The 23,128-nt window shown below is 38.9% G+C and overlaps 4 protein-coding genes and 1 long non-coding RNA gene across 7 annotated transcripts; 3 read left to right on the forward strand and 2 right to left on the reverse strand.

The window, feature by feature from the left end:
* Positions 1 to 495: 495 nt before the first annotated feature.
* LOC143366437 (uncharacterized) lies at positions 496 to 5,326 on the reverse strand. The gene is made up of 2 exons (XM_076807532.1): positions 4,816 to 5,326; positions 496 to 3,968 (listed from the first exon to the last, which is right to left on the reverse strand). The coding sequence occupies exons 1-2, from the start codon at positions 4,997 to 4,999 to the stop codon at positions 3,439 to 3,441; spliced, it is 714 nt and encodes a 237-aa protein (XP_076663647.1). The 5' UTR covers positions 5,000 to 5,326; the 3' UTR covers positions 496 to 3,438.
* On the forward strand, positions 574 to 3,205 carry LOC143366426 (dynein axonemal intermediate chain 2). 2 transcript variants are annotated; one of them, XM_076807510.1, is made up of 10 exons: positions 574 to 753; positions 841 to 1,002; positions 1,069 to 1,327; positions 1,388 to 1,641; positions 1,707 to 1,866; positions 1,928 to 2,120; positions 2,198 to 2,333; positions 2,400 to 2,546; positions 2,607 to 2,825; positions 3,089 to 3,205. In XM_076807510.1, the coding sequence occupies exons 1-10, from the start codon at positions 574 to 576 to the stop codon at positions 3,161 to 3,163; spliced, it is 1,785 nt and encodes a 594-aa protein (XP_076663625.1). In that variant the 3' UTR covers positions 3,164 to 3,205. The 2 variants fall into 2 exon arrangements, with proteins under 2 accessions (XP_076663625.1, XP_076663626.1); XM_076807511.1 differs by lacking the exon at positions 3,089 to 3,205 and having other exon boundaries at positions 2,618 to 2,754.
* A 2,786-nt stretch (positions 5,327 to 8,112) lies between the features above and the next one.
* LOC143366443 (uncharacterized) lies at positions 8,113 to 17,324 on the forward strand. Its single transcript, XM_076807543.1, has 6 exons — positions 8,113 to 10,976; positions 12,270 to 12,418; positions 12,915 to 13,268; positions 13,782 to 13,937; positions 15,149 to 15,597; positions 15,682 to 17,324. Exons 1-6 carry the CDS (start codon positions 9,023 to 9,025, stop codon positions 17,012 to 17,014), a joined length of 4,395 nt encoding a protein of 1,464 aa, XP_076663658.1. The 5' UTR covers positions 8,113 to 9,022; the 3' UTR covers positions 17,015 to 17,324.
* LOC143366445 (uncharacterized) lies at positions 14,374 to 18,881 on the reverse strand. Its single transcript, XR_013084732.1, has 3 exons — positions 18,783 to 18,881; positions 15,139 to 15,289; positions 14,374 to 15,066 (listed from the first exon to the last, which is right to left on the reverse strand). It is a non-coding gene; the product is annotated as an uncharacterized LOC143366445 (long non-coding RNA).
* Positions 18,882 to 19,048: 167 nt separating this feature from the next.
* Tmx3 (Thioredoxin-related transmembrane protein 3) lies at positions 19,049 to 23,073 on the forward strand. Of its 2 annotated transcripts, none has more exons than XM_076807518.1 (10): positions 19,049 to 19,486; positions 19,913 to 19,970; positions 20,049 to 20,088; positions 20,175 to 20,338; positions 20,417 to 20,600; positions 21,033 to 21,177; positions 21,274 to 21,514; positions 21,591 to 21,783; positions 21,872 to 22,064; positions 22,142 to 23,073. In XM_076807518.1, exons 1-10 carry the CDS (start codon positions 19,444 to 19,446, stop codon positions 22,174 to 22,176), a joined length of 1,296 nt encoding a protein of 431 aa, XP_076663633.1. In that variant the 5' UTR covers positions 19,049 to 19,443; the 3' UTR covers positions 22,177 to 23,073. The 2 variants fall into 2 exon arrangements, with proteins under 2 accessions (XP_076663633.1, XP_076663635.1); XM_076807520.1 differs by having other exon boundaries at positions 19,922 to 19,970.
* Positions 23,074 to 23,128: the final 55 nt, after the last annotated feature.

The following is a 23,128-nucleotide window of genomic DNA, read 5'->3' on the forward strand; positions in this document are numbered from 1 at the left end:
GTATTATAAAGCTTTAATTGAGACTATATCAGAAGATGTACTTCCCAACATCAAGATGTGTTTCGATTCTACAAAATCAGAACACGTGAAATTTTATAAAATGATTTGCATTCTTTGCCAGGGTTTAAATCCAAAAATTCCAGTACTAGTAAGAACAGACGACTAAAAGTCTAAAAAGTCTTGTTAAATGAAAAAATTCGTATCCCTGTGAACAATTATATTCTTATCTATGTTGCTATAGTAACTAAGAAACAGCGTCTATATGCAATTATTACACCATACACAACTCAGTGTTATTGTTTGTAAATTACATAAATAACGGGTACATGTTATTGCGGACGTTTTCGATGTAATATTTTTGCATATTTTTTAATATCAGTGGAATAAATAACACGTTAATTGAGTGACAATAATAACCACTGCTAATTTTCCTAAAACAAATTATTTCTATTCATTGAAAGTTTCTTGGGGAAAAAATTAATTAAGCATTTCACACTCGATAACTGAAAAGTAGTGTTTATTGCACTGGAAAGTAGTACTTAAATCTACGTGTATATACATGCATACATAAACATGAATTTACAATACACTTATACAAAGAAACGATTACAGTTTGGAAGGCAATGTAGCTTTTCTGATTATCAGAAAATAGAAGTTGATATTAAACCTCATACAGGATACGGGAATAACTACGTTACAGTAGATCCCGCAACTCATGGAACTCAATGTGGTAAAACATACTCCATGCATAAGGTAAAAATTCGAGCTGGAATTCCAGATATATTAAATACGTGATATCTGATATCAATGGACTCAGGTATTAACTATTAATATATTTAGGTAAACACAAATACTGCAACATTCAAAGATAATGGTATGTGTCATACCGAAGGCGGGTGGTCGAAGGATATAAACATGAAAGATGTAGAACAAACAGTGAGGTACAAGCGCAAGATAGAAAAGGATGAGCTGTATATTCATACGATGCTTCAGTTATTACCAGTAATTATGTCGTCTATATCGCTACTGCTGTTATAAATGAATAAACGTATTTGTAACTGCTTTCAGCCAATGGAACATTGTATTTTACAAAACAATACTTGTAATATTTATGAGCAATACTTCAGTTACATGGAACCAGTTTCGTTAATACAAAGAGCATATTCGCGTACAGTTAATGTGTACCGCGATGTTTCCCCAGTGAAGAGACAAATAACACATCTTTCCTGGTCACCGGATCAGGGAAATCGTTTCGCAGCGAGTTACTGTAATAATGATTCTAAGATGGGAGGAAATGACAATCTCGTATCATATATTTGGGACGTAGGTACGTTAGATTGGAATCACTCGCGAGAGAACTAAAGAAACTCATATCAGAAATTTCTAGAAAATCCAAATACTCCTTCTGTAACGTTGAAATCATTTTGCCCTATTTTAACATTGGAGTATAATTCTAAAGATAGTAATGTACTGGTCAGTGGATTAACAACTGGCCAAGTAGCTTGCTGGGATATTAGGAAAGGATCGGATCCAGTGGAGACGAGTTCGGCAGAGTTCAGTCACAGAGATGTATGTAATAAAGTCTTGTGGATAAATTCTAAAACTGGCACAGAATTCTTCAGTGCTTCGAAGGACGGGCAGGTACGTATAGAACGACATAGATGAAGATGTTTTCTTGTAATAAGGGAAAGAAATACATATTATAGATAATGTGGTGGGATACTAGAAAATTACAAACGCCTACAGAGACGCTAGTAATAGATCTATGTAAGCCCGAGGATCAAAATGTTAACAAAGCAACAGGAATCACTGCATTACAGTTTGAACCGTCTATGGGTACACGATTCATGTGCGGTCTTGAGAATGGTAAGAGCTGCGAATTAATGTACTCGCACTTCTACTTTTAAACATCTATTTTTATAATTAGGCGTGGTAATATCAGGAAATCGCAAAGGTAAAACTCCCGGCGAGAAAATTGCAACTAGATTCAAAGCGCAATATGGACCCGTGATAAGTCTGGAGAGGAATCCAACGTTTGTTAAAAATTTTTTAACCGTTGGCGATTGGACAACAAGAATCTGGTCGGAAGATTGCAAGGAATCTTGCATCGCTTGGACACCGTAAATATATCTTTAGCTTCCGAACTTATACTTGTTGATGAGAATCATTGAAATTTCATTGAAATTATTGGTTTCAGAGGCCACAGAGACTTCTTAATGGGTGGAGCGTGGAGTGTAACACGGTTCTCTGTGTTTTTCTTAATAAAAATGGATGGAACTTTGGATGTATGGGATTTGTTAATTCAACAAGATTCTCCAGTTCTTAGTGTCAAAGTACGTATCAGTAGAAAGTGTCTGTTATTAATTCGATATACTTCATCTCCCGAATACAAATATTAGGTTTGCGACGAAATCTTAACATGTATAAGACCACACGAACAAGGGCAATTAGCTGTTGTTGCTAATAAAAAAGGAACAACATTTCTACTCGAGTTCTCAGAAGCCCTGACAATTAATCAGAGGAATGATAAGCTTTTGTTTACAGCGGTAAGTTAAATATTATCAACTGATTGTCAGTGCCATCGTTAATACTATTGGAATAAACAGCTCCTTGACAGAGAGACACGGAGGGAAAAGGTAATAGAAGCTAAAAACAGAGAACTGAGATTAAAAATAAAGTCTCTTCGAAACACAAACATTGAAACTGAATACTCAGGAGGAAATAGCAGAATTGATGAAAACTCAGATTCAAAGAATCTCAGTACGGGTACTAATGACACAGTGATACTGCACTGTGAACAAGAGTATGAAAATGCTATTGATGCAGTGAGTATAGTTTGGTATTTCGTACATGTTACCCCATATTCTCATTTTACTGATTGTGGGTGAGAGCCCAATCCTAAGATATATCATCCTTGTTTCTTAAGTCATTTACGTACCCTTCGCTCCTATTTACTTAAATCTTTAACAAATGAATGATCGCGAAACGCGAAAGAAAAGAAAAATAAGATTTATGAAAATGCAAATAATTGCAATATGTTCGAATCTCGTATTTTATATGTACGACATAATTTCTTGTATTTTATTAGGAATTAGCGAGGCAGGCAGCGGCAGCTCAGGAGGAAGTAAACGACAAACATGTAACGAATGGGATAAGTAATTAAGAAAATGGTTTTTAAATATTTGTATGAATATTTAATCGATCACAGATTATTCTATTTATAAGATCTTGTTCCTCACGGTCTTCATAAACACGTTTCTTATAATCCCAATAGCAATATAAAACTTTTAACTGCATACCTTATCACGAATAACAAGCTTATCGATATAATTTGAAGGAGAGGCCTTCCTGTGCAAGTATTTATATTCAACCGTATAATACACGTAATCGTGAAACTGAATAAAATCAGCGATTATTATATCAGTCAAGTTTTCAAGGTCAAAAACTACATTTCACTGTATTGATTGCTGAACACCTGCATAACGTTGGTGGTTGTGAGCATACATTCTGTTGTTTACTGCGTTTGATGTTTTCTAATAGCTGTAAAACTCCTATTTGAAATTTAATGACATCATCGTCATCCAATTTCTCTAAGGAAGGAATTATTCCATTAAAAAATGAAATATGTCTGTTAGGTTGACTTTCGCTTGTTTCAAGAGCTTTTATCAATTTTAATTCGAACTCGTCGTGCCTTCTCTTCCGCGATTTCAGCTGCTTCTCCAGCTCTTTGAACTGCGTGGCACATATATCTGAATTTATTTCCCCTTCGTCTGTACATGTACTTTCGCTTAAACTGTCTTCTGCCGGACGTTCTTCTATTAACTTAGATAGAAATTGCAGTTGGTTGCTATAAACATACTTTTTAGGCTTAAAAGAAGCTACACCACATGTTCTTAATTCTTTTAATCTTTTGTTCGATTTCACAAACGAATCTCGCACGTTTGTCCACTTTTTTGCTACTTCGTTACCTGTAAAGAACAAAGTTTCCATTACATTACTTTTCCCAGATGCTTGGCGACTAGTTGCACGTTTACAAAACTGCGTTATACTTATAGAATTTAATTAGGAAGTAATTTATGAATGAGATGCATTGCTATATGTACAAAACCGCAATGGATATCCATTGTTACAGAATTTGAAAGAAAAGCTAACTTTCCTGATCGTCAAGGGGCAGTTGACGGAGAAACGTATACAAATAACGGAGGCATGTAATAGAGAATATTTTTCCATCATATTGATGGCAGTAACAGATTCTAATTATTCTTTTATTCATGCCGATACTGGTAGTTACGGTAAAGATAGCAATTCTTCAATTTTCAAATAATCTTTGTTATGGAGATTCATTGAAGTAAATATTCAAGAACTTCCAATTGAGAAATGTCTACCTGGGACAGAAAGCCCAAATGCACCATACCATATTTTTTGGTAGAAAATAAGACTTTTGAATTATGTAAACAATTCAAAACCGAATTTTTAACTACAGCTTGTGCAGAGCAAGGAGATTTGTGGAATGCACCTTAATATTTCATGGGCCAATTAATGTAAGTCCCCATTTTGCTTTTGATATCGTTAAGTCTTGTTCTATATCATTTTGTTCATACTTTAAGCATAACCAGATTTGAAGGAGGAGAGGTGCAAGCAAAGAATATTAGAGACTTATTAACCGATTATTTTATGACAGATGTTAGAGATGTTTAGTGGCAAATGATAAAAATGTAAATCAAACATTAGATTGCGTTGTCAGAAATTTCCAATGGCTAATATAATATAACGCTATCTTTTATTTATGTATTTAGCATAAATTAAACTACTTACTAAATGAATTTTTTTCAGTATCACTCAACTCCTCAAAATTACTCTTGAGCTTCTTACAGACTTCTTTCCATGCCTTCTTCGTTTGGTTTCGATCTTTATAAATGTCCAGTGTCTTGTCCCACAACACAGGCCTGCCTTCAACGTGCGTGATTAATAATTCAATATTAATTTCAAAATTATCCATTTTTCACGGTTTATTAACACTGTTAACACTGATTCTCGCAGTACGATATTACGAATTAAGGTCAATTTATACAGACACCGAGCCGGAGACGAGCCGTGTCGGTATGTTCGATACTCGCACGGTGGAGATTCGGTAGGCGTACGGCGACCGCTCGTTGAGACCACGAGCTGTTTCCGTGCCGTATTCGAGCGCAACGTTGCCGAATAACAAAATGCTGTCAACCTCAGGTTCACTCCTCTACCTCTACGTGTTGCGAGTTGTGAGGGTAAAGTTCGGCAACGTTGCGCTCGAATACGGCACGCCACGGCAGTCGGCACGGCACGGTACGGCGCAATACGGCACGGCACGGCCAGTTTCCACGAGCGGTCGACGTGCGCTTACCCCGCTCACCGAGTTTCTACCGTGCGAGTATCAAACGTGCCGAAACGGCTCATCCCTGGATCGTTGGCTGTATAAGATTGACCTTTAACTGTTACCTTCTTTTCGCGTGGTATATATGTAAGAAAACTATGGAACGGCTATTTGACAGATGACAATAAATTAGAGCGACTTGTCGTCACACGACTCTCAAATTTGATTGACCACCCTGCTGTTTTCACATTATACGTAGCTACGGAATTCCTCGCTAGAGGATCGAACAAGGATCGATCTTCCTGTCTTGAGACACGCGCGGCGACAACGTGTGTTATCGCGGCTGTTAACGAAATCAATCATGGAAAATTTTGCTCGTTGCGAATGTCTTTCTTCTCTCCATTGCACGTGCCATCAGAGACGATGCCGCCCGATACCGTCCTTTGCTTTTTACGGCCTTACCGTTTTCGCGTGGACCTCGCGGTCTCGCGCACGTGGCTGGGTTCCGGTTCGGGATTCGGGAGCTTGGACATCAAACGTCGATGCTGGACCTGTGTGATCGCGACGACCTATAAATTTTTTATTTTTTATTTAATTCGTTCTTCCACACACGGTCATTAAGGTGCAGTTTCATGCTGACGCTCAAAGCTCATTTTGAGCGTCAAAACCAGTGATGTGATCGGTCCACGGGAATTTCAGCGTCAAAATCAATCACGTGATCGACGCTCAACTAACGAACGAGCGAGTCAGAGCATGTCAGAGTGAACGAGCGTCTATAATCGATATATAAACCGAGTTTAGCTTTTCCGTTTGATGCTGAAAGTCACGTGGACCGATCACTGGTTTTGACTCTCAAAACGAGCGTCGAGCGTCAGCATGAAATTGCACTTTAATGAGTGTGTGTGGAAGAACGAATTAAATAAAAGCGTGAATGCGAAGTCTATGAGGTTGAGACTACTTTCAAATAAAGCAAGTTCCTAGTAGCGCATATATTGTTGTACATACTTATACCTTTATTTTACCGCCATCCCATAGGCTAAACAGCTTACGAAGAAAACTCACACGCATCGGTTTTCACAGATCGGCTCTTGGCGGCCGCTTGAGTGGTAGGTACAGCGATGCTCGGTTGCATTTGAATCAGACTGCCCAGTTGAATTTGAAAATACTATCTTTTTTTAGCGACCGTCTTCACTCTCATCCTTCGTCACCTCGAGCTCAGCTAATCGTAATTGATGGACAAGGAAAATGAAGATATATAATATAAAAACTTAACTTTCCATAACGTTCATCCTATCTTTATGAAAATTGTACGAATCGATTGGCAAGGTTCCCCCGATGAAAATGAGTCCAAACACGACATAAATCGCACTATTTTTTAGGATTATTGATAGTTAAATAATAGTGTATATAGATACTTTATCGCCGTATATAATCCTAAAAATATTCCGAATTATGTCATGTTAGGATTCATTTTTAACGGGGAAATCTTTCCAATAAATTCATACTATTTTCATAAAGGTAGGATGAAAATTATGAAAAATAACATTTTTGTATTGCACGATGTAGGTACGTAATCAAGGTGCGTTTAGACCAAAGCAGGCTTGGGAATTAAGTGACGGTGACTGATTTTCAGAGGCCACGCCTCCTTTCTCCCGCCGCGCGTCTTGGCCCCCGCGGCGGCCTAGGTGCTTGGAGCGCCTCAGGCCCGTGCCATATGAACCGCGCGTGGCGCATTGGGGCGACATTGTATCAATAGGTTTCCACATCTTCCCAGAGAGCACGATTTTCGATGCGTTTTTGTTTTGTCAACGCGCCACGCGCGGTTCTCGTGGTACGGGCCTGAGGCGCTCCAAGCACCTAGGCCCCCGCGGGGGCCAAGACGCGCGGCGGGAGAAAGGAGGCGGTGCCTGTGAAAATCGGCTGCCGCGTTCACTTAATTCCCAAGCCCGGACTAAAGGAACGAATGCTCGTTTGCCCCCCACTTCGATAAAATTCAAGTCTAAAGCAGCATTTGTTTATTCTCGGTAAAAAAATCGCTGAACGTTTTGGAATGCTCGTTTCATTTTATAAACAAATGCTGAATGTATGAAGAACGTTTAACACGCTGCATTTGACGTAAGTATACACATGTATGTATATATTCCCGGCCTAGGCCGGGAGCGCTCGGCGTAGTACGTGTATCTCGTTTACTCTCGATAATATAATATTACATCTCTTCGCTTTCTTTGTTAATCTGTTATGGGACCAATTTTTCGAATCAAAACGCTACTCTGCTCGCGCGAATTTGAATGCGCGGACCCAACTGAATCAAATTTAACCGGGCACTATACTGTACAGTGTGTTACTCTACTGATAGTCAGTATTCTAGGGGGTGATTATACAAGCCAAAATAAGATGAAAATCAAGAGTAACGAAAAGGCTTCGGTTCCAGTGAAGGCTATATTTTCGAGAAAATGACTTTGAACTTCAACTAAATACACGTGCATCGAGGCGTCCGTAGGACGTTCCGATTGCCCCCGCGCGGCTCTCAGGCGCCACCGGCGCACGGGTACTTATTTAGCTGAAATTCAATCAATTTTCTGGAAAACGAAGCCTTTACCACAATTTCATCACTTTTGATTTTCGTCTTATTTTCGCCTGTATAATCACCCCCCAGAGTATTAACTGTCAGTAGAGTATGTGGAGGTGTATTGTGGTTTTCACACGCGCCGACAAAAACTGGTGCGTGTGAAAACAGCCTAACGGTAAACCAGAAGAGTTGTATGCATGCAAGTATATACATACGCGCATGCATCGTATCTTTCGATAATGTTAACACCTGCCGACCGTCAGTCGTCGACATCCACGCAGCTTTCTGCCGGCTAGGAGCTTGGACATTTCAACTTCAACTACAGTATCTATAGAAATGTCGATTGTAACAAATATTTTTAATTCCGATATAACTGTAACATTCGTAGTGCAGTGAGAAACACAAAACTTACAAGAAAGACTTAAGGAAATGTCGTGAAAATTTTCTTGGGGAATTGAAGGAATTTGAAAGAATTTTGAACGATGCACTATCTTCAAGCGGAAGAATGGACCAATCGTATCGATTCGCGTACCACCCAAAGGAATCTCAATGATGCTAGACGAAGAGTCACATAACCTCTAAAAAAACTGCGCGATCGGCAACTACCTGAGGAGATTAAATTGAAATTGAATGTTTCTGCGTAAGGGGTTAGAAGCAAAGGAGATGTAGGACTGTTTCATGCTATTGCGTTCTTTATTTACTCATTACCAGAGGATAAATACAAAAAGGAGAATATTTATTTCCCTTCGAAATAAAAATCTGAAACCTTGCATTCTAGATGTACGCTTTATTTGCTTCACCGTGTTACTTTTTCCACACAATGCAGTATTTTTTTTATCATAAGCACGCTTCTTGTAAAATATGATAAATACGTAAATTGTTTATAATAGCCATCTGCAGAGACTTCTTTCCTTATTGATGAAAACGAATATATAATATTATCTCTATCGTCAACAAATTGCACTGCAATCCTACTTGAATGAAGAAGTGCCTACAGAGGTCACCTTGAGTAACTTCCATGTATAAGGAAATTTGCATTGCAATGAGGAAACCTCGGCATTAAAGAAGTCTAATTGAACCTCTGACACCAGCAACGCTAAAAAATGGAAGTAGAATTACGAGCAGCGTTGGTGACGAAAAAGAAGAAGAAGGGGCTTAAGAGTAGCAATCGCGAATCACATTCCAAGCATACCGATACCGACGACTCTTCTGACCGTTATACATCCACGAAGAAAGGAAGAGTTACAGAAGACACAGGGAAACCTCTTGCGGTATTCGACGCAAGGAAGGCGAAGAAATTCGGTAACACAGGCTCGACGGACGTCGAGGAATTCGCCTCGGAATCGATGGACGTCGTGGTGGACATCCATCGAGAATACAAAGCAGAGAAGCATACTAGAAATTTCGAGGGGAATGACGCTGAAGGAGTAAGAGAAGAATCACCGGAGGAGTCCGAGAGTTTCAAGGTGTTTTCGAAAACGAGCACTTTTCGGGACAAGATGAACGAGAGACTAAAGGCTAAGCCAACGAAGAGTCACGCCCCTAGGAAAGAGCAACCCGATGAGATAGAGGTAGTAGAATCGTTGGATCTGATCGAGGAATTTCACGAATCTTCAACGAGCAAAAACGATGAGACAAAGTCCGAAGCATCGGCGAAAAGATCGTCCAAGGGAAACTCTAACCGATCTTTCGCTGAGAGAAGGTTGCCTGGCAGAAGGCAATGGGGCGCGCTGGAAAATCAATTGGAGGAGCCGAAGAAACCGCCGAGGAAACGTTGGTCGAAGGATACGTCTGTGATTCGATTGCCCGAAGCAAAGGGCATCTCTTGGAGCATTTCGTCCAAGGAGAATGTCTCTCCGTTAAAACGGGACTCGAAGCAACCATCAGCGGCAGCACGAACGTCGCTGAGGCAGAAATCTTTGTCGGGTTTCGATAATGCTGCGTTCGTTGCGGAGAACGAGCAGATCCTCAGGATCGAAACTGACTACGATCGGGAGGGCATGAAGATCGAGATGCAGGAGATCGTTAGCAAGTTGGAAAGCCCGGAGCACTCGCCTGTGGCTGGTCCAAATTCTCGAGGTTCGTTGACTGGAAAAAGGGCTTCGGAAGAGGCGACGATTGCGGTAGAGGACTTGAACGGATCTAAAGGGACAGTTAGTCAGGACCTTGGTAAGAAGAAGGAAGATGCGATGCTGGACATTGAAAGTTTCGAGGAGGACGACGATGGCGACGTATCTCCTGAGAGATTAAGCCAGGGATCTAGGAATAAGAAGAGAAGCTCCGAAAGGAATGACGAGGATTTAGATGACTCGAGCACCTTGCAGAGCTTGGAGGAAATCACCGTCAGGTCGAATTATCGTTCGTCCGAAGAATCGTTAATTAGGAACGACCATTGTCGGATAGATCGGAAGTCTAAAAGGGCTGAGCTGAAAGATCCCAGCGACAGCGAGAGTTATCCTAATCGACGTACGATGTCCACCACCGAGGACGATGATCAGGATGAAGATTATTCGGGAGGGGCATGCGACGAGGGCAGATCGAGAAGCTCTACGAGAAGAAAGAAATCGAAGCACGCGGATCAACAGCGGTTGCATAGCGAAAAGGATAAGAAGAGGAGCCTTTGTAAGAATGCTTCTAACTCTTCTCTGCATTCGACGGATCCTAGTGTCGAGGAAGGTTCGAAGAAGAGAGGGAGGAGGAAGAAGAAGAAGAAGAAGAAGGACATGAAATATATCTCCATGACGATCCACAGAGCGGACATGTTGGAGATCGACTACGTAACGAAACACCCTATGGTGAAAGTTCATATCGTGAATGCTGAGACTGGAAAGTACTTGAAGAACGAAGACGGTAGCAGTGGGCATCTGCAGCCTATGATAACTGGAAAATTCGATTTTAAGGAAAACAAGTCGATAGTACCAGTGTGGGAGGAAGAGCTTGTTTTCGAGCATGACTTCGATGCGCTTCTGAAAGCGGATAACGAGCAGGTCCTGATTCTTTTCGAAATCATCGACCTCTTGAGTTTCGCCGAAGCCAGCTTTAACTACGATAAGTTCGGCAAGTCTCGCGTACCTACGATGCATTTTTTTTTAAATTGTCCGGATATATGGACGATGGGTTTAGATCTGCGGGGTGAGTTTGGAAGCTGAGCTGGGTTTTCAGCACAGACAAAGTTGGTAGAGGAAGATGTTACATGCTTTAGTAAGATCTGATTGTACGTATGTACAGGGTGTTAAAAAAGTGGTAGTCACTGCTTCGGGGGTGAATCTACCCCTGGATCGGTAGAGATTTGTAAAACGAATGTGCTGCGAAATTGTGCGTAACATTGAAAATTAATGTTATTTTTTTTTATTACATCAGCATATTCTGCTCGCTGGAAGGGGAAAGAGTCTAACAAGGAGAGTATCCTAGGTGTCCGTCTCCGATTGCTTTGATTTTTGAATATGTTTTAAGAGGGTCGAAAATTTGCATGTTTAGGGTGAAAAACCACCCCTCATCCATGCCAAAATTTTATCAATTTTGTTTTCGGAAACGGTGCGTTTGTGACATATGGTCCCTTTTAGACTTTTTCTCTTTTCCCTTTAATAAACAATTTCGCAGCAAGTTTTTTTTTACAAATCTGCACCGATGCAGAGGTGTAGATTCACCCCTGAAAGCAGTGACCACTACTTTTTTAACACCCTATGCAGCCACACAATATAGATATTCTGTTTTACCTAAATCAATTTCTCTTATCAAACTGTAATACACTTTATTCGTTGCACCTATAAGAAATGATAGAGGAACTTTTTCCAGTGAAGTGTTCGAGAAATGATTACTTTTTTCCACTACTATGTTCTTTATTCCAGAAGACCCTTAAACTCTTAAACGCTCCATCATCGTATGGTAGATGCACTTTGTGCATCACCCATCATACATTTTTGTAACTGAATTGAATTACTTCATGCTTATTTTCGAACAAATCATTGTACTATATTTTTCCAAGTCGTTTATAGGAAAAAAATATTTTATCTCTTAAATAGGCATATAAGAAAAAATCGAGAACAAGCATTCGAAGTATCTTCCCAGTTACTAATTTCTTGTGCCCCTCACTTCGATACTTTCATACACAAAATAATGTGAAGAATTGGTGTATGTAAAAAATGTATCATATTTAAATAAAAGGTGCAACTGTTATTACATTTACAGAAAATGCAGATAGAATTCATCCTTCCCTTTACCATATTTCTCTGCATGCAAATTCTATAAGACTTGCTCCAGTTACATAACTCACCCTGCGTTTATACCCAACAATTGTTACGGGAAACGATCGACATTATTTCCAAATAATTTCACCGATATTGGGTGCAGGTCATGAGGGTTGCTGGTACAAGATCGCCTGGGCCTTTCTAAAGCCTGTAGGAAGGAATAGTGTGTTTCATATTGACAAGAAGGTTCGACTGCAATTATACAGGCCTCGAAAAAATCTGAAGAAGTTCGAGAGGTTTCATACGTGCGAAGTAAGTGCCTCCATTATGTTCCCATTAATTTAAAGCTTTATTTTACTCTATTTCAGAACAGAATTTCTAATAAAATAATTTAATATTATTAATGATATGGCAATAATAGTCATACATTTAAATATGTTAATGTTTATTTATTTTATTTTCTTTATTATTGTTATTATTATCCTTTTTTCGTGATTTCGTTCTGTGAAAAGATGTTATGCTCTTTTACCGTTGAGAAATTGTTTGGGGCTCCAAAATATTTCTTGCACTCTGGTGCCTTTATAAAGAAACCCGGCTCTGGATGGTTGCAGCACTTCCCTCTTCAGTTTTAAAGGAACATAACTTTTCATTTTTCATTTTGTAATTGCAACACATTTATTCTCCATATTGGCTGCATATCGTTGTGCCGAAGGCTTTTGTTCCCATTTAAAAATAATAATAAAATAATTAGTTTACATTCGGCTTTCTCAGTGCATAAAAGTCTCATGTGTTTCAATGGATCTGCTAGGTTTACACGTGGTGGAAGTCAAGTAACAGAGAAAAGTACCCTAGTAGTTTATTCGTCACTATAACGTCCATCGAACCGCCGAAATTAGAGCCGGTCTTTTATCAGCAATTATCCTTGCACGATTTATCTGACGTGCATAGCGAATCGCAAAAGGCTTCGACTCGTACCTCAGATTCCATCAACTTGCCAAAATGGACGCGATTAGCGGCGCAGTCTTGCAAAGTGCCGAACGAAAGTATTTTCGAAAGTGACGTCAGCGAAAACGGATGTTTCTTCGTTGCTTTCAGCAACGATGGGAAATATTTAGCCTGCAGTCTTTCCGAGGAACATGATTACCCTATTGTCGTTTACGAGGTGAGTTATAATCAAAGCCTTTTGATCTAGTTAATATACCGACATTAACGCTGTGAGTTGATGAAATTCGATATGAATTAACTGCACGTAATCATAAACATTAAGGGGTTACATACGTTTAGCCGCGGCGAAAGTGAATGATCTTAAGAATTTTTTTTAGCGGTTTTATTAAAAAGAATAAAGTAAAATACTTATTGCAGGTGATTTGTTAGTCCATAAAGTGCACGAAAAAATTTATTCACAATAATTTTTGTATTAAATTATTTATGAATTTTGAGGCTCCTTAGACCACTGCCGAAAAAATGGTCAGCAAGATATCTCCCTTAAACATCGATGGATAGGAAAAGTCAAATGATATTCTTGTAAAATAATGTGGCCATTATGTACTGACGGGCCATTATTTATATATTTTTTTAAATAATTTTTTAAACCCCTAAAAAAATTCTAAAATCATTTATTTTCGCCGCGGCTAAACGTATGTGACCGCTTAATGACCCTTTTCGTCGTTGTTAGGTCGAGACGAAGAAACTTCACGTACGATGCTCCGGGCACAAAACCTTCGTTTATTCCCTTCATTGGTCCGACAACGATAAGTACCTGCTCTCGGTTTCGTCCGATCAAACAGCTCGCATTTGGGATATACAGAATCAGATTATACAACACGTTGAAGTAAGGAACAGTATTTTTGTTTATAATTTAACTCGATTCTTGGAAGATGAATTCTTTAAGATGACTTAACAAGGAATGCAGAGTACATTTATGGCTATAATACGTATTAGATCTGTGACTTAGTGTTTTGTAATACTGGATATCGTTAAAGTGTTTTTTAGTCATCTTCAGAACTTTAACGGCCCGAAAATGCTCTGAATGTCTCGGGAAGACGTCTTTAAGGGGTTGAGACCTTGGGAGAAGGGGCTGCTATGGCACCATTTCTTAAGATATAATTTTTTTTTTAAGGCAACAAGATGTATATCTTGATTTTTAAATATGACGATTCTCTATGTGAAACAAATCATACAGAAATTACAAACATAAATTATATTATAAATTCCATTTCAAAGTAATTTGATCAGCATTCAAAAGGGTACTGCACTGAGATCCAAAAATGCGTATACATTTTGTTGGTTGTGGGGTAGGTGATTAATTAAAACAAGTCTTTTTGTTACTACGATCTAAAACTTTAATTGAGAAAGAAGTTGGAATATACGTCTGTAACGGACAAGTTGATAAGAACGAATGGCTCCAACGAGAGCCGAGAGAAAGAATATCGGTGCCCACTCGGCTTAATCAGAAAAGGAACATCTTTCCTTCTTTAAACAGTAAACCACAATCGCAGTATCTCCTCTTGGAGTGTTGATTAAATTCTGACCTTTACATTCCATCATGCACTCACGGGAGACACGAAATATCCAACACATTTCATAAAAAAAATGTCAAAAAATAGAGGAAGAATCGTCTTCATCTTTGTAGTCCCTATTTAGACCACTTGCTCATAGACGCTTAGAGCAGCGAAAGTCATTACTACGCGATGCTATTCATTATAAAAAAATTATGCGTAAACAAGCTAACAATGTCAACAATATAGTGCTCATAACAAATTAACTCTTAGTTTACTAGATTATTATTAAAAAAAAAAAACATACCTGTAAAATCTTTCAGATTCGTTCGTTCGTTCTTTTAAGACGTTTTGCAACAGAGCTCCTTTTCTTCCTCAGTCGTACTTTTACACCTTTGCCGATGGAGTGAAGCACACACTATGATCTAATATTTCAACTAGCCCATATTTGCACCACTTCCTCTGCCGTTAATATCATGTTAACCAAGATTGTTGCAAGAGTGTGAAATGTTAAATAATCAAAATTTCTCTAACCTTGTAATAGATGATGCCTCATCCCTCGTACGTGTACTGTGGCAAATTCGATGCCGACGGTGCTTCGGTCGTAGCAACCGGCTGTTACGATCGGACAGCGCGCATCTGGATACGGGGCAGGAAATCGAAGAACCGTAATCTCAGCCAAGAACTGGAGGGCCACGAAGGTTTTATAAATTCCATGTGCTTTCAAAAGAACAGCAACCTGTTAACCGCGGACAGCGTGGGTATAATAATCCTATGGACAGTGAAGAGGAGTCGGCGTGCATCGTCCAGAAAGGAATGGCACATATCGAGGAAGATAAGGGTCAGGGAGATCGACGGTGTAATAATTAATACGATCGTTTTGCACCCCTTAGAGTCAAGGCTGTTGGTTCATTCGCGGAACAATGGACTGAGAATGCTGGATCTCGCGACTGGTGTGGTATTGAAGAAATACCACGAACTGAACAATCAAAGGTACTTTCTCTTCAGCCTTGAAAATTTCTGTTGCTTTATAGGCAATTAATAAATTGTAAAGGTACTTTGAAACACTCGTTACAGGATACAAACGACAGCCTGCATCTCCCCATGTGGAGGCTTAATCCTCTGCGGAGGCGAAGACTCGTCTTTGACCGTGTGGAACCTGGAAACCGGGAGTCCCGTCGCCAAGTACACGCTCGATCGGAATTTCAGGGCGGTGACTTGCGTGGATTACCACCCACGCGATCATGCATTGGCATATTCGACTTTTGGCAGTCCAGCGCCAGTAAGAGTTTTATGGTTCAGCAAAGACGCTACGGGCGATGATGTAGGATTGAAGATGATAGGAGAGGCTGATGATAAAACGCATAACAGTGAAATTCCAGTCAGGCTTTTAAATTCTTCCGTGACGCCTAGGGAAAGATCGCGATCGGATAGTAAAACCCGGACGTCAGAAGAGGTTCCAAGAGAGGTTCCACAAGAGAGAAGCTTGCAAACCACTCGAAGTCACAAGTTTCATCCCGCTGGATCGCCTGGCAGTATCCTTTCAGAAACCACCGAGAAACACACCGTTGCAAGACTGAAGCTTCGACGATTGAACGAAACCGAGGAGACGCTGAAGAGTCGGAGCGCGAACCGTCTGTACAACATTATCGAAAAGATCGACAGGATATTGTCGAACGCGTCGAGATCGTCAGGTGACGTTGAATCCGGCAAGAATTTCGCCTTTGATTCAGAAACAAGTAGAAGTAAGGTTCTAACGAGGCATGATGATGATGGGGAGGGAGGCGGGAGGGTAAATCGTAGAAGGAATAAAGCACAATCGCACGTGGGTGCTGAGAGCCATCCAAATTCATATTTTGGGTCGAGTACGGGGGGCAGTGGCCACCGCGAGGCTTTCGAATTAAAGACGCTGGAGAATATGAAAGCAGGGGATTGGAACGCGAAAAGGAGGTCGAGAAGTGCGAAAGAAATGAGAAGGAAGGGTGGGTACGACGATGATTTGTCGAAGACTTTCTCTGATAGCGCAGCGAATTGTCGTAGGGCTAAAGTACACGACGATCTCGCAAGGAACGTCTCACCAGAAATCGCTGAATCGAGCTTTATTCTTCGACCGAACGTGAACGGTTCAAACGTGGCAAATTTTCGCGAGAATGATCTTTTTTGTAATTATCATTCGAATTCATCGGACAGCGTTGGAACATACGTCGTGGAAAAGGGCGTTGACGGGAACAGCGACGAAGGCTCGATAAAATTGCTTGGAAATGAGGATTTGACGCGGAGCGACACGGAGGGACATTCAGATGTTGCGAAACGTTCTGAAAGTGAGAGTTCAGTGCTTAGCAATGCAACTTTCACGATTGAAAATGAACTTCCTGTTCCGAAGCCCAGGAGGAAGAAGAATCTTGCTTGAAGCGGCAGGGAAGCGTTGGTAAATCTGACGATTGGTGGATCGCGAGTCTCGATAAACCGAGTTCCGTCTAGTCCGAGCCCCGGTTAATCCGAAGCTAGCTTAATTTCTTAGCGTTAATGTCGTATTTGACATAAATAGATTTTTATTTTAAGGCGTTTCCTCTCGTCTCGAGTTCCCTTCAGAAATTCGGTAAATGCGAGTGTGTATGCATTTTGTTTAATTCGAGCTGGTTTCGGTCCCCGTTTACTTTAGAGTATTAAGGTTCCATTGCAAGTTTGTTGAGGGAGCAGAAATAAAAATATTTGAAAAAGGAGGCACTGTTTTATAAGATTGTTAAAGTATCCACGATAAAAAAAATGATTGGTCACATGCATGAAGTTGGTTGGATAATCGATTGCATTGTATGTATGTATGTATGTATGTACCTAAGTACATATGAGATATTTGGATATCGTAATTCTAAGAAAAATTTAACGACGTTTGACAGAAATAGTACCTATACCATATATACTTCTAATTAGAGAATCTGGTCCACGAGTTAACCATAAAATTTTGTTTCAGATATGGGATGCTTCTTCGGGAGCATAGCTAAAGTCACCGTGAAATTAATTATCCTTCCCTTTTTGTACTTCACGTATTTATATTCCGTTTACTTGATGGCCTTACTTAACGCGGCACTTACGATTTATTTCGTGCTCATATTCGTAATAACTGGAATCGATCCGATGAGTATCGAATACATTCGGCCAGACGCAGCAGAGGTACGAATAATTTCGATAAAGAAATCAGTAAGTCGCTTTCAAAAAGTAAAGATTTTGGGAGTCTCGGGCAATACTTCCTACGTTTTTCAGAAAATATCTTTTTAGAAAAATCCGTGCATTAGGGTAGAAATCCCTCGGCGTGCAAAACACGCCGACGCCATTCAGAGTTAGTTTTCTATGGAGACCTGAAAGTGCAAAACCCGAAGAACAAAATGATTTGGAAGAAACCACACTTATTTCTTGTTAAAAAAATGTCATAATTTTTTTGTAAATTCGCTGGTGCTGGTTTTCGATCAATTTTGTTTCGAGTAATGAAAAAAGCATCAGACGATATACAAAATGTGTAACAATAATTTCTACAATATCGAAATATGAAACAGTAAAATTTTCAAGTTTTGACGTTTCCAAATTAACATGTGCTCCGCCTTTTTATTCTCCGAATGTATCCCTAAATTCGTTGTGTATAATTGAACAGTGAATATCTGAAAAGAAATTGGAAAAAATGGGCAGTATATTGACATCTATGGCTACTATTGCCCTGACCATACTTTTCTTTCCTTTTATATTTCTTTGCTACGTGTACATTGTTTTCATTATGATCGTATTTAACATCGTACATTCGTTTTACATCTTTCTCCTAATGCTGCTCGACGGTTTTCCCGATAGCAATATTATCGATTGAGATTAAGCCTATGTATCTAGGTTGGTTTAAACTTTACGAATGATAATTCGATAAAACACGTTTCTATTCTTTGACAGTAACAACCTTTCAGAATGTCGACGACAGTGAACATAGCACGGAGGATGAAGACACGTTTGGACATCAAACCTCATCAAATTCCAATGTTATATAGATCTACTTCTACTTATATCGCAAAGAATAGAAGTTTTCAATATTGGTTTCTCATACAAGCTGAACACTGAAGATATCTTTCGTACGATGTGTAAATAAATAAAGACCTACATTTCATAAACAAGAACGTTGATTTAAGTGGCGTTCAACTTACCAATTGTTTCGTGGCAAAGATAACTCCTCAAAAGTTGGCAGGGCAGGATAACTCGAAACAAGAATCGGATCGCGATTATACGTTACTCGAGCAAGATGGCTAACTGGCACTTTGCAGAACTGAATTTTGCAACAACTTTTTATCGTAACGAAAAAAGAGCTGGACTCTAAGCAATAACGACGCCAGTACAGCGAAATATGTATGCTCGCAAGTATTCTCGATTCGGTCGGCGCACCTTAGTTCCGCAGCAGTTCCGTAGTTTCCACTAATTCGAGTGCGAACTTTAAGTTATAGGTATGCGCGTATTACAAATCGCTGTAAACCTGCAATTAATGCATTTTTGAGCCCCCTCTGTGGCCGCTGCTTTCGTACATACGTTCCACCACGTTCCACACGGAACCGGGGTACGGGTACGAAGCGCAAAACTCAGCAGCTCGGCTCAGCAGTTCTCTGGTGAAGCCGGTAGCTATGAAGACCGTGTGGTATTCTCGAGCGAAAGCATGGTAGAGATATGCTGGAATTTGTCGTGCGCGTTGCAACTTGTCAGCCAAAAGTATTAGCCGTGACAACTATGTGGAAATAAATTTGGCCATACTTAATATTTCGGACCTTCAGATTACACGAAAAAGGCTTCTTCTGGGTTAACCAGTCTATTGCTGCAATGGTAACATTAACGAAATTTGTGCTCATCGCCACTGTTTATGGTATGTACATATATCTATCCAGATTATTTCATTGGAAAATATGACACTGTAGTTTTATTACTCTTAGGGGCGTAAATCAAATATATTATTTCATAACCTTAAATATTACCGATCGATAATTTGCTACTTAGTACTTTAGTACACTTCCAATTTGATTTTGGCTATTTAAACTTCTTCACGAACACAAATTTTTGGGTTGAAAATCTTTTTAGAACGATCATTGTTGCGATAAGAATCTTCTATTAGCTGAATGTGTAATACTGAAATTGTTCTCTCTTGTTTATATTATTCAAATTTCATTAGCAAATGTGTAAAAAAATATAAGATTATGCTAGTAATGCAGTATACGAGTTTTTTAATTTTTATAGTTTCCAATTTCGTATAATACGTAGGAGATATAATTTCTGGTATTTAAATACATTTTAGCTTTTCCAGGAATTTTCACACATGTAACAACATCGCGTGTACTCGAGTTGAGTGACCGGTGAGTGGCTTCTGCTTTTATATTTTTTTTATATTCAGAGAAGAATTCGAATTTATTTTCATTAAAATTCTTTTATAGGTTCTTAGACATTCACAAAGATGGACAATGGCTAGTAATGGTATAAACATTATTTATTATACCGACCCGACAATATATATATTAAATCTATTTAAATTTAATTAACAATACCTCTTTTTTTTTTAGATGTACGCACCATGGTGCGCGCATTGCAAACGATTAGAACCAGTTTGGGCGCACGTAGCGCAACATTTACACGCGACGTCAATAAGAGTAGGGCGTGTCGATTGTACTCGATTTACAAGCGTCGCTCATGCTTTCAAAGTTAAGGGATTTCCAACTATTCTGTTGTAAGAGAAAGAATTATATTTACCCTTCTAATGTTCGAGTGGAATATATATACGCTAATATTACTTCTTTCCATACAGTTTAAAAGGGGAAAACGAGTTTACATACCACGGGGACAGAACACGAGATGAAATAGTAAAATTCGCGTTAAGAGTGAGCGGTCCACCTGTCCAAGAAATAACAAAAACTCAAAGCTTCGACACGATTAAGAAAGAACGCGATCTTTACTTTTTGTATGTTGGGGAGCGATCCGGGTCATTATGGGTAAAATAGATACTCCACTTTGTTCGTAAGGGGTCATCCTTAAATTACGTAAGGCTTTTTTGGGGGGGGGGTCGCGAATTTCTTACGTTTTCTTATAAGGAGGGGAGTCAGGTAGCGTCTTACGGAATATTGTTTAACCTAATTTTAAAAAAATACAAATTCTATCATTAATGTTCCAGAAAAGTAGTTTCAGTTTAAATTTCCCGAAATCAAGTTAATGAATTATATAAGTCTTTAAAAGAATTTTAATAACTAAAAAAAATGAAGTGTAAAAAATATTACGTAAGAAGGGGGTTGGAATATCAAATCTTACGAATTCTTATACTGGGAGAGGTAGAGGGTAGGAATTCGTAAAAATTACCCTTACGTAATTTAAGGACGGCCCCTAATACATTAACAGAAGCTGTGATTAAGGGAGATTATTGTATTCAGGAGTTTTATCGTAAGACTGCAGATGTGTTCCAACCACATGCATTTTTCTATCAATCTCATCCGAATGTGGTTAATAAACATGCTCCTGTGGGAACTGTTCCAGCATTATTTGTTTACAAAGAAAATTCGCATTACAATTTTACCGGTAAACTATAAAAAGAAGTAAACCGAACGAATACTACTCTATCAGATTATTTATTTACATTTATACCGATTAATGTCGATATATATTTTCACTCAGGCCATACTATAAGTGACATTGAGAAGTTAAACGATACATTGTACAAATGGATAAACGCAGAACGTTTTCCTACATTCCCAAAGGTAACAAGAGGGAATATAAATCAACTGTTTTTAACAAACAAAAATCTGGTTCTAGCAGTAGTAGAAGAGAATCAGTTAGAGGAAGTACCTCCGCATATGGTACAGTTCAAAGATATGGTGGAATCTATAATTAAAAGTAAACGAGAGAAATATCACGAGTAAGTTGTGTTCCGAAAATTTGAATATTATTTACTTCAATTAAAATTTAATCGTAACTATTATTGTTTTAATCAGTAACTTTCAGTTTGGTTGGATAGCTAGTCCCGATCTAGTCAATAGTATAGCAATGATGGTTCTACCATTACCAAGTTTAATTGTTATTAACACTACGACAAATCACCATCACATTCCAGAGGATGAAGCAGAAAAACTGACTCCTCATGTGATAGAGTTGTTCCTAGAGCAAATACATAATGAAAGCGCTCCGGTAGATGAAGTTGCTTTTATACATTAGATTTAAATTAATCCGCGAGGCATTTAGGATTTCGAAACTAACGTGAAGTCTGAATTTTCAGCGATATGGTGGAAACAATTGGCTGGTGCATATTTATAGATCGTGGTTCGAGTTAAAGACAACTCTTATTGCGATGTGGATGGGCAATCCTATCCTGACGATGGTCTTATTTGGCTTACCAGCTGGATTTTTGTCATTAATATGTTACGGCATTTGTTGCCCAGATATTTTAGATGCAGACGACGAGGAAGAAGGTAAACTTATCATGTTTTCCAAATTTAATGGTTCCGTTATACACGGTTTTTTTTTCAAATATTGAATAACATTGCAGACAGTACAGGCGCAAACCACATGAAGAAAGACTAAAAACACTCGAGTTATTATGTCTGTGAAATAGTTTCGTGACTTTCTAATAACGCGAAGGTGTGTATACAATTATTTGATATTTTACGATCTGGAATTTTGTTTAAACAAAATTTACTCATTTAATATTGGAGGATTTTCAATCAATCGCTGACATTTTTTTACACCAATGGAATAATCTGAATCGTTTTAAGGGGAATTTTTGGTAGTCGGTGGAATTTTAAGAAATTCTATGAATTAGGTAGAATAATGATTAACCCTCGTACACCGTACGGTGCTGACTATTACGGTAGGCAATGATATTCAGGCTCCTTTTGACCTATAATGTCTGCTTTTACGTGCATTTTGCAGTAAGTTTGTTTTGTCGTGTATTATGTTTTTAACATTAATACTACAGGGAATATAAAATAATAAAAAACATATTGATACGAGTGTCATTTATACAGTGGCGTATTTAGTGTAAACAGTGCCTAGGGCAAGTGTAGAATTTGCACCCCCTCCCCTCATGCATATCATTCCAATTCCATCTTTTCTGTTCTACTTCGTCGTTAAAAGTGTTCATCACACAAAACATGTTATATAGAATTTAGATAATCCTTTTAAAGAAAGTGGAGCTGAAGGGCGGAAAAGACGAAAGTTGGAGGCAAATGAAGCCGAAAAGTGCAGCAAGTTTTTTTCGAAGATTCTCTAAAGAGGCATGCGAAGCACACGAATAACAAACGTTAACTACTAATATTAACCATCCAAATAAATTTATTCAAGAAACACTATTTCTTTCGGTTTTTTTTTGCGCCCCCGGCATTGGCGCCCAGGGCACGAGCCCCACTTGCCCCACCCTAGATACGCCTCTGCATTTATACATATAATACCACATATACAAATGGTACTAATTTGGAGGGGGGGAAAGAAAATGGATTATACGGTATTAATAAGTAATGTGTTTATTTAGTTTTTA

This window comes from Andrena cerasifolii, chromosome 2 (genome assembly GCF_050908995.1).
Source record: "Andrena cerasifolii isolate SP2316 chromosome 2, iyAndCera1_principal, whole genome shotgun sequence".
In the NCBI taxonomy this organism is placed as follows: Eukaryota; Metazoa; Arthropoda; class Insecta; order Hymenoptera; family Andrenidae; genus Andrena; species Andrena cerasifolii.